The sequence below is a fragment of the Eucyclogobius newberryi genome, unplaced genomic scaffold (assembly GCF_026437365.1).
Source record: "Eucyclogobius newberryi isolate DKJ021-1_F unplaced genomic scaffold, fEucNew1.0.hap1 SCAF_2, whole genome shotgun sequence".
Taxonomy (NCBI): domain Eukaryota; kingdom Metazoa; phylum Chordata; class Actinopteri; order Gobiiformes; family Gobiidae; genus Eucyclogobius; species Eucyclogobius newberryi.
In genome coordinates, this window is record NW_027315834.1 from 17308522 (window position 1) to 17319198 (window position 10677).

The window sequence follows — 10677 nt, forward strand, 5'->3', positions numbered from 1 at the left end:
TCTGCAGTGGTCACATCGGTCACATCTGCAGTGGTCACATCGGTCACATCTGCAGTGGTCACATCTGCAGTGGTCACATCGGTCACATCTGCAGTGGTCACATCGGTCACATCTGCAGTGGTCACATCTGCAGTGGTCACATCGGTCACATCTGCAGTGGTCACGTCAGTCACATCGGTCACATCTGCAGTGGTCACATCTGCAGTGGTCACATCGGTCACATCTGCAGTGGTCACATCGGTCACATCTGCAGTGGTCACATCTGCAGTGGTCACATCGGTCACATCTGCAGTGGTCACATCGGTCAAATCTGCAGCGGTCACATCGGTCACATCTGCAGTGGTCACATCTGCAGTGGTCACATCGGTCACATCTGCAGTGGTCACATCGGTCACATCTGCAGTGGTCACATCTGCAGTGGTCACATCGGTCACATATGCAGTGGTCACATCGGTCACATCTGCAGTGGTCACATCGGTCACATCTGCAGTGGTCACATCTGCAGTGGTCACATCGGTCACATCTGCAGTGGTCACGTCAGTCACATCGGTCACATCTGCAGTGGTCACATCTGCAGTGGTCCCATTGGTCACATCTGCAGTGGTCACATCGGTCACATCTGCAGTGGTCACATCTGCAGTGGTCACATCTGCAGTGGTCACATCTGAAGTAGTCACATCTGAAGTGGTCACATCTGCAGTGGTCACATCTGAAGTAGTCACATCTGAAGTGGTCACATCTGCAGTGGTCACATCGGTCACATCTGCAGTGGTCACATCGGTCACATCTGCAGTGGTCACATCTGCAGTGGTCACATCGGTCACATCTGCAGTGGTCACATCGGTCACATCTGCAGTGGTCACATCTGCAGTGGTCACATCGGTCACATCTGCAGTGGTCACATCGGTCACATCTGCAGTGGTCACATCTGCAGTGGTCACATCGGTCACATCTGCAGTGGTCACATCGGTCACATCTGCAGTGGTCACATCTGCAGTGGTCACATCGGTCACATCTGCAGTGGTCACGTCAGTCACATCGGTCACATCTGCAGTGGTCACATCGGTCACATCTGCAGTGGTCACATCTGCAGTGGTCACATCGGTCACATCTGCAGTGGTCACATCGGTCAAATCTGCAGCGGTCACATCGGTCACATCTGCAGTGGTCACATCGGTCACATCTGCAGTGGTCACATCTGCAGTGGTCACATCTGAAGTAGTCACATCTGAAGTGGTCACATCTGAAATGGTCACATCGGTCACATCTGCAGTGGTCACGTCAGTCACATCGGTCACATCTGCAGTGGTCACATCTGCAGTGGTCACATCGGTCACATCTGCAGTGGTCACATCGGTCACATCTGCAGTGGTCACGTCAGTCACATCGGTCACATCTGCAGTGGTCACATCTGAAGTAGTCACATCTGAAGTGGTCACATCTGAAGTGGTCACATCGGTCACATCTGCAGTGGTCACATCTGCAGTGGTCACATCGGTCACATCTGCAGTGGTCACATCGGTCACATCTGCAGTGGTCACATCTGCAGTGGTCACGTCAGTCACATCGGTCACATCTGCAGTGGTCACATCTGCAGTGGTCACATCGGTCACATCTGCAGTGGTCACATCTGAAGTAGTCACATCTGAAGTGGTCACATCTGAAGTGGTCACATCGGTCACATCTGCAGTGGTCACGTCAGTCACATCGGTCACATCTGCAGTGGTCACATCGGTCACATCTGCAGTGGTCACATCTGCAGTGGTCACATTGATCACATCTGAAGTGGTCACATCTGCAGTGGTCACATCTGCAGTGGTCACATCTGCAGTGGTCACATCGGTCACATCTGACATCTGCAGTGGTCACATCGGTCACATCTGCAGTGGTCACATCGGTCACATCTGCAGTGGTCACATCTGCAGTGGTCACATCTGCAGTGGTCACATCTGACCACTGCAGACGTGGTCACATTGGTCACATCTGAAGTGGTCACATCTGCAGTGGTCACATCTGCAGTGGTCACATTGGTCACATCTGAAGTGGTCACATCTGCAGTGGTCACATCGGTCACATCTGCAGTGGTCACATCTAAAGTGGTCACATCGGTCACATCTGCAGTGGTCACATCTGCAGTGGTCACATCGGTCACATCTGCAGTGGTCACATCAGTCACATCTGCAGTGGTCACATCGGTCACATCTGCAGTGGTCACATCGGTCACATCTGCAGTGGTCCCATCTGCAGTGGTCACATCGGTCACATCTGCAGTGGTCACATCGGTCACATCTGCAGTGGTCACATCGGTCACATCTGCAGTGGTCACATCTGCAGTGGTCACATCGGTCACATCTGCAGTGGTCACATCAGTCACATCTGCAGTGGTCACATCTGCAGTGGTCACATCGGTCACATCTGCAGTGGTCACATCGGTCACATCTGCAGTGGTCACATCGGTCACATCTGCAGTGGTCACATCTGCAGTGGTCACATCGGTCACATCTGCAGTGGTCATATCTGAAGTGATCACATTCAGCTGCTGACTTGCAGTGGGTGGACTCGGCCAGTCAATACAATACAATACAATACGCACAACACTCTCTAATCTCTTGTTCTCGGGCAATGAATTAATGTATGATAATAATAGAGGGGTTCTTTCATTCAAAGCAAAATCATTGTAAGAGATTAAGCATATTCCGTATTTGACACAGCCACATCCAGTATTCAGCATTATGGCAGAGGCACATACAATCACATACACAGTGTAACATGTGATTGACATACAGAGAAAAACTCAGAATGATAGACTCTTCCTGAATTAATTCCTAAACAGTGCACTCGTAACATATTCAGGTAAAACTTACCAAAGTGGATTTATTCTTATAATTATACAGATAGAGATAAATATGAGTGAATGTGAATGTGTTATTTTATCATAATGAGTTACATTACATGTTTGAATAAATAACAAAAGTTTGTGTTGGGTTGTGTCAACATTAGCAACATTTTTGGAAGATTTCAGGATTGAGGCGTAATGACTTGGCTGAATGTTTGGAAAATGATATTCCCGTGACTTTTTGGCTCATAATAATATCATCTGACGTCGTACTCTCCATATTGAATTTATATTTAATTCACAATAAGATATCATGTGTAAAGCCACTACTTTCTTTGGGTTTGTCGTTCCTCTTGTTTAGGCGTGAGATATGATTGTCTGTAGTTGGTGTTTTGCTGCCACCTATGGAGAGTTGAAGTGCAGCACAGTTTGTGTTGCCAAGTTCAGAAGCTTTCTCTCAATGTGCTCTGGTTTCATTATTTGTTTGACTCGATTTGCTTCAGTGCTATATTCAGCTACAAAGGGAACGCTCATTTTTATCTGGTTTTTGAATGAGTCCTTCTGTGTTAAGACCTGTTGCTCTGTTGTTGAAGACAGTGCTATTGCCTCTGTTTTTGAACCTACAAGTGTCAAGAGTATTTTCTTTTCAAAACAGGAATCAGTGTTCCAGATCCATTGGAGTCTTTGAAATGGACTGTAATGGATATTCTGCAGCAGCCATGAAGGATGAAAGCTGTCTGCTTTTAAAATTGGATTTAGATCAGTCAGTTTTCTAAACATTTTACTGTGTGAAACACTGTCAAAATCTTTATAGATATTCAAATCACAAAAATGTATTTGTGATAAGGAATAGTCAAGGCTTAGCCTGATATTGACATTTGTATCAACAGCACATCATTGGCGTGTCAACCTCACCTCAATAGTTTGTCCCGAAACCCATGTACAGATTTGCATAATTGGGTACAAAGCATGCACACATTGCTGGGTCTTTTTGCTGTTTTCAAATTTCTATTTAAGACTGGTCCCTGCATTGAAGAGCACAAAAGGACAATTTGAAAGTAGCACTCTTGCCTTCATTTCTTCTGTACAGATAATTGTAGTAATCATCGAGATACAAGAAGTGAATTTAATCCTCTATTTAACTAACAAGTGCTGTTCTTACATTGATAACATGGTGTTCATCATTCTTATATAAAACAAATATACTTGTGATCACACAATCGTAATATAAAAACAGACCTTTGGTTATTAAACAATAAAAAAGTGAAAAAAAAGTGAAAAAATAGACCCCACTTGTGATTAAAACACAATAAAGCAATAGTGGCGGCCATCATATATTCCTGAGAGTAACTAGTAATTTTGCTCAGAATAATGGTTCATGAAGCAAACATGGGAACGCTGCTTCAGTAATTCTTCATAGACATGCCTGGTCCTTCTCCGTCGTGTTGTTTGATCTGGTGCAGCATCAGGAGTGTCACCAACAGCCCCAACAACTGCAGAGGCACAGGCAGAAAGCTTAAGATATAATGTGTAGTTTATCTGGTTGGGCTTCAGGCATAAGAATTCATTCCTGATTTGAAGAATTTGGCATGCCACCGGTCTCATTGTCATAGCAATAGCACAATTCAAATCTAGATATCTATTTTGAACAAGGAAAGGTCCTTAATTCCTTAATAGAATTGAATAGAACTGAACATTTATGATTTTTGATAGAAATACCAAAGACGTTTTCAGCAAATTGACTCCCCAATAGATATATATTTATGTGTATATTTAAAACAAAATAACAAAATAATGGGGCAAAAACAAACATGTCAAAATCTCTCTTCGTCATAACATACAGGCTTTAAAATGTAAATCTATGCCTGTGATTGGGGTAAGCAAGGAAAAATACAATCTGCAATAAAATATTAACTCTGTTAATAAAGACTTACAGCTGTGACGGCAAAACCAAAGCAGAAGCCCATCGCAACCTTCATGAAAATGTCAACGAAGTCGAAAATGTATGCTCCACAGGTCTAAGGATGGACATCATGCATCATGTTACTAAAGTGAGCTATTATTCTATTATTCCATGCAATGATTGAATAAATAACATTAAATGAATAAAATAAATAACTTGACTTACTTCGAGATGGATCATGGCTGGGCCCGTGGTAGACTGCAGACAAAAGCAATGTGTCAATATAAGTATTGGCTTTGTGGGTTTACTTTTACCCCTGATCTAGAGGATTCTTCTCTAAGGAGTCTTGGAGTGCGTTTAGGTGTTTGTTGTAATTTTTTAATCAATAACATTTGCATGTCTTACATGAACAAAACATACATATTGTTGGTGAATATTTTATTCAATTCAATTCAATTTATTTTTGTAACGCCCAAAATCACCACAACAGTTGCCTCTGAGGGCCACAGTGAAAGGATTAAACAATGTCCGTCTTTAAAAGTTGTCATAAAACCAACCTGCGATCTGGGAATACATATTCCGTATGAATACCTATCACAGGCACAGGTCTCTGGGATAATGGGGCCCCAGTCATCAGCATCGCTCAGCCCACAGCACTTGACCTGCAGCGACACAGACACATCCAGCAGCTCCAAACAGGAAGACAACAGCAGCGTCTAAAATGCACTAGGCACTTACAGTGCCCTGGAGATCTCTCAGCATGTTTCTGAATCCTTCATTCTGCATCAAGGTATTAGATGTGTCAGATCTAGTTGTGAAGAGGTCTTTGATCTTTGGACACAAAAGATGGATGAGAACTATGGCAATACTATAAAAATGTCCATAATGACTATAAAAATGTCAATAAACATTTCACCGTGTTTCTTGTGACAGCGACATAGATGCCAAAGATGATCATGACAATAATTCCAGCCACCATGAAACCTGCAAACTAGAAGACAAAGCAATGCTCTGAGAAATACAAGACCTGTTGCTATCAAAGATGAATTATGAATTATAATATGACAGTAAGGATATTGAAAGCAGTGGTGGTAATTAGCAAAATATGAATGTAAAAGTAAAATATTTAGGTATCTGTACTCAAGTAAGTTTTACAGAGGATACTTGATCTGAAAGCAGTATCTGTACTTTCTACTACAGTATACTTTTAAACAGAACTCTACTGTTTGAAACTTTGCATAATGGCTATTTTTACCACATTTGTAGTTTGAACTTTGAGCAAACAAAAAATACAAATAAAAACTGGAAATCTCTTCATAGGGTGACTGGAGCCTATCCCAGTGACTTCGGGCCTTAGGCGGGGTACATCCTGGACAGCGGCCAACTTGTCGCAGGGCCAACACAGAGACATAGACATTACAGACAGTTCACGCTCACATTCATTCACTAGGGCCAATTTAGAGTTACCTAGAGTCGCCTAACACATGCATGTCTTTGGACGGTGGGAGGAGCCGGAGAACCCGGAGAGAACCCACGGTAACACGGGGAGAACATGCAGACTCCACCCAGAGAGATCATGTGATGGTCTGGTCCGAGAATTGAACCCACGATCTCCTTCTTGGGCGGCAAGAGCGCTATCCGCCTTTGCCACCGTGCACCCCATGTATATATATTTTATTTGTCTGTTTTTGTCACATGTATATATATATATGAATATATATATATATATATATATATATATATATATATATATATATATATATATAGTTTTATTCAAGGTCACTACCTTTGATGCTTTGAAAGGTCTCAAAATCATATAAAACTTATCAATACTGCATTTACTCGATTACAGATGATTTTCTTGCTCAAAAACACTTTGAAAGACATTTTACTGCAGAACATTCTAGGCAAAGCAACATCTCAATGGATACAGGCAATTGGCGAACTCTTCACCAGAAAAGTGGAGCACCAACTTTACTTACAACTTTAAGCACTAGCGGTTTCTCTGAGCATCCGGCGTAGATGCCCAGGGACGAGATACCGAGGACTCCAATGGCAAAGATCCAGAACCACTCGATTCTTGGAGTCCCAACTGAGGAAAACTGAACAGAAAACAATCAAACTTTAATTGATTTACATAAACTTTCTTCTCAATGTCAACAAATAGGAATCTTGATTTAGATTTTTTTGTAATGATTACCAGTTGTTGTGGTCCATTTTAACTATTAGAAAACAGTAAACATTTCAAGACATAAAGCTGGATTCAGACAGGGGCTTCTATTTCTCACATCTTGATTTAATTGTGCAGTGGTTTACAGCAGAGCATTCAGTGTGTGCCAACAACATCCTGTCCTGGAAAATCCCTTTATAGTTTGAAAGCATGCATGCGTGCGTGCGTGCGTACCTGTTCAGTAACACCACTGATCCTCACTGCTCCGAAAACCAGCAGACATCCGATGAGCTAAGAAGAAAATGACAGCAGAACGGTGGGCAAAAAAACAAACTGCCGCCAGTTTTCTCAAACCTTCACAACTCTTCCAGCCACGTGTAGGCACGTCAAGATTATTGGGTTATCGTGATTACTCAAGTCGAAATATAATCGTAAAAAACAAAATAATAATAATTACCGTGACAATTGTAGAAGAAAAATCAAGTCTTTGTTGTTTAATATCTTGCCCAAAAAAAAAACCTAAATTTAAGGAACTTTATTTTATTTGGCTGTTTTTGTCACAACTAACTTTATTTTGTCTTTCAGAAAGTTGCTCACAAACTTGAGGTATGAAGGTTATTTTGTATATAATACAAAAATGAGAACGATGTTTTCTATTTTGTGCATTTAAAGTTTATGTATTCATTTTTTTAATATAATTATTACTATTGTTTTATTCATGTACTTTTATTTATATATGTTTGCATTATGTGATCTTCTGCCAAATAATAGACTGTCTGTTTTTTTTTATTTTAAATGTTACTTTTCCTGTTTCCGCTCTTTGTGAGTGAAAAGGGGGCCCCAAAATGGGGGCCAAATATGGGAGCGGGGCTCTACATCTACAAATCTGTGCCACTGCCTCTCTCTCTCCACCCATTTGTTTCTCTTTACTGGAAATGAGTTATGCAACATGTAATGCCACAGATGTTTTTAATTAAAACTATCCATGCACTGCACTCCCAAAAGTTCCCCCAATATCTAACACAAAAGTGTTTGAATCTTTTTTGGAAAACAAATAAATCTTATTTTTTATTTCTCCCCGGGGGGGAGGGGACACTATTGCTACAATAGTTTTGCCTTTTAATAGTTATTACAGACCGGGGTAAAACGTATCCCCCAAAAAATGATAATAAATGAAATCACAAACACAGCTTTGATGCATTTAGCTAAAAAAAAAATTTGCTACAACATTTTTTTTTCTTTTTCTTTTAAGTAGTTAAAATGGTTACTTACAACAAACAAAGCATTGAAGAAGATAAAAGAGACTTTAAGGCATATGTTGATCTTTCCCATTTTGAGACTTTAGTCCTGAGCGTCGAAGATTCCACCTTCCACTGGTTCCACTTCTCTGACTGTGTGTGGGAGGATGGAGCGCTCACTCTGATAAAGAACACGAGAGGTGCGGCCTGGGCCGGCCTTTAGCCCCCCCCCCAGTTCAGACCATGAAAATAGGACATGCAGATAACATGCACTGCTTCAGTCAAGACAGCTACAAGAGCTGAATAACATCAGTGCAATTGTGAGAAAGAATTTATCTTCATTTTGACATATTGACTTTTGTTGTCATTGCTAGTTTAATTAATTACAGTTTAAAAGTTTGGCTTCATAACACCAGTCAGAACACAGTAAAAAAATAGTTATTGTACAAGCAGACACAAAGAAACAAGCTGAAACAAAATCGCTCTTCACGTTAACACAAAAGATGTATTTGAGAGATCCAGTCTGCATGAAGAACGTGTGGGGCCAAGTAAGAGAATAAGACAAACTCTTAGACCTCCTCAGACAGAAGTTCAGACCTTTATTATTGGCTTTTTGAATGACATATATATATATATATATATATATATATATATATATATATATATATATATATATATATATATATATATATATATATATAATATTTTGAATGAGATTAAATCATGTACTTGTCATTAACAGTTAAAATTAGGCATACTTACTCTCCACATCACACTGAACATAAAAGTCAGTGAGGACATAATTCTATCTCAAACCGTGCGGTTGTGAAAATGTTGAATGAAGTAGTGTAAAGTTTGTGCTGTTTATGAGGGAGGGGTGATGTAGGCCGAGGGATTAGAGGTGTGCTCTTCGCAGTGGCAGGTACCCCGCGGTCGCAAGGGGGGCGAGGGCCTTTATCGCCGGGTGCGGCTTTAATTATTATTATTATTCATGGTCACTTTGCCACAACTCTGGCATTTTTGACCCCCTGAAAGTCCCACACGGGGACATAGACGCCATTGGCTCGGCCCAAACTCAAATAAAATGGAGGTTGCGAGAACGCCCGTCGCAACAGTGCCGACTAGTTCAAAAAAGAAAAAACATGAAACTCTTAAACTTTGGTCTAGGCACATGAGACTTGGGACAGTGATAGAGCTACCTTTGACCTCTGACCTCTGAGGAGTAAAACGCACCTGGCAGCATCGCTCTATGATAAACAGGGAGTCAGCCATGTTTGACTTTTTTTTTCTCAAAATCATACTTGTCCTAAGTTTTTTGTCCAATCGAGCTCAAAACAACACTTTTTGCATCTAAAGACATTGAAATTGAATAAATATTCAAAAAAATGTTGATATTCCTTACGGTCTCTGCGTAACAAGGCAAAAAAGGCTTAATTTGCTGTATTTTCAAGGACAAGAAACGCCTATTGGAATTGATCTACAGAGCTCTTATTTCACTCACTAATGCGTTTTTATGTCTGACTGGAAATAATTAATACCATGTAACAAATTTACTCTCTAGCGCTCCCTACCCATTGTGTGAAAAACTCAACATTGTCTGATTTGTTTGAAACTCATGGATTATATTCTCCTCAAGACGCCATGAAAAAAGTGCATTGCAGATATTGTGTATTTTCACAATTGGCCAGCAGGGGCACAATTATTGCCTTCACTTCCTCTTCCTCTTTTATTTTGATGGAACATTTCCTCTTGTGTGTGGTCTTAGCATTAGTGTTAGCATCAGCATTAGGGGCGGGTCTTTGTTGCTAGGTGACGGAGGTACAGGGAGGAGGGGGTTTAAAGAATAAAGTCTGAAAAATAAAAGTCTAAAGAATAAAGTCTAAAGAATAAAGTCTAAGAGAATGCAGTGTCGGGGCAATCGCGATCAAAATGCGCGTGGGAAGGCGGGGAGCCATCATTGCCGCTACCACGGCTTTAAAAAATCTCAAAAATGTGTGTCTGATTTTCCAAAATACCCTCTAAAACCCATACTCCCATGCTCTATCTGCTTAAAATGTGCAAGTAAATTTCAATCACAAGGTTAAAAGGCATTGTTGAGAAGTCGAGGGGCCCCTGACCTTGACTTTTGTCTTTCCAACACATTGTTCAAATTCCAAACAAAGTCCACCCACAGCTTGGGTTTAAGAGATCCTCACTGTCACTTTCTGTAAAGCTACCTGCAGGTAAATGTACTGTACAAAGTTTTGACATCCCTCTCTCTCAGACTTACATAAGAAAAATGACAAATTGGCAATTCACTGGTACTGGATGTGGCATAATGCATTGCACCACATCCAACATCTTGCACTGGGATTCCCAAACTCTTTTTGTAAACTGTCTTGCAACAACATCATGATGGACCCAGGTAAATGCACATTCTCACATGACGCAACCTGAAGATGACAAAATCTGCCACGGTTACCTATTATTTGAAAACTTACTTTACGTGTTACTGCTATAAGCATTGTTTAAATGCCCTGCTACTGGGCTC

The 10677-nt window shown here is 41.1% G+C and overlaps 1 protein-coding gene across 1 annotated transcript; it reads right to left on the minus strand.

The window, feature by feature from the left end:
* Window positions 1-3948: 3948 nt before the first annotated feature.
* Window positions 3949-8291, minus strand: LOC140367085 (uncharacterized). Its single transcript, XM_072453416.1, has 9 exons — window positions 8182-8291; window positions 7144-7200; window positions 6722-6841; window positions 5656-5730; window positions 5478-5570; window positions 5198-5401; window positions 4965-5060; window positions 4771-4854; window positions 3949-4329 (listed from the first exon to the last, which is right to left on the minus strand). The coding sequence occupies exons 1-9, from the start codon at window positions 8239-8241 to the stop codon at window positions 4240-4242; spliced, it is 879 nt and encodes a 292-aa protein (XP_072309517.1). The 5' UTR covers window positions 8242-8291; the 3' UTR covers window positions 3949-4239.
* Between the last annotated feature and the right edge of the window lie 2386 nt (window positions 8292-10677).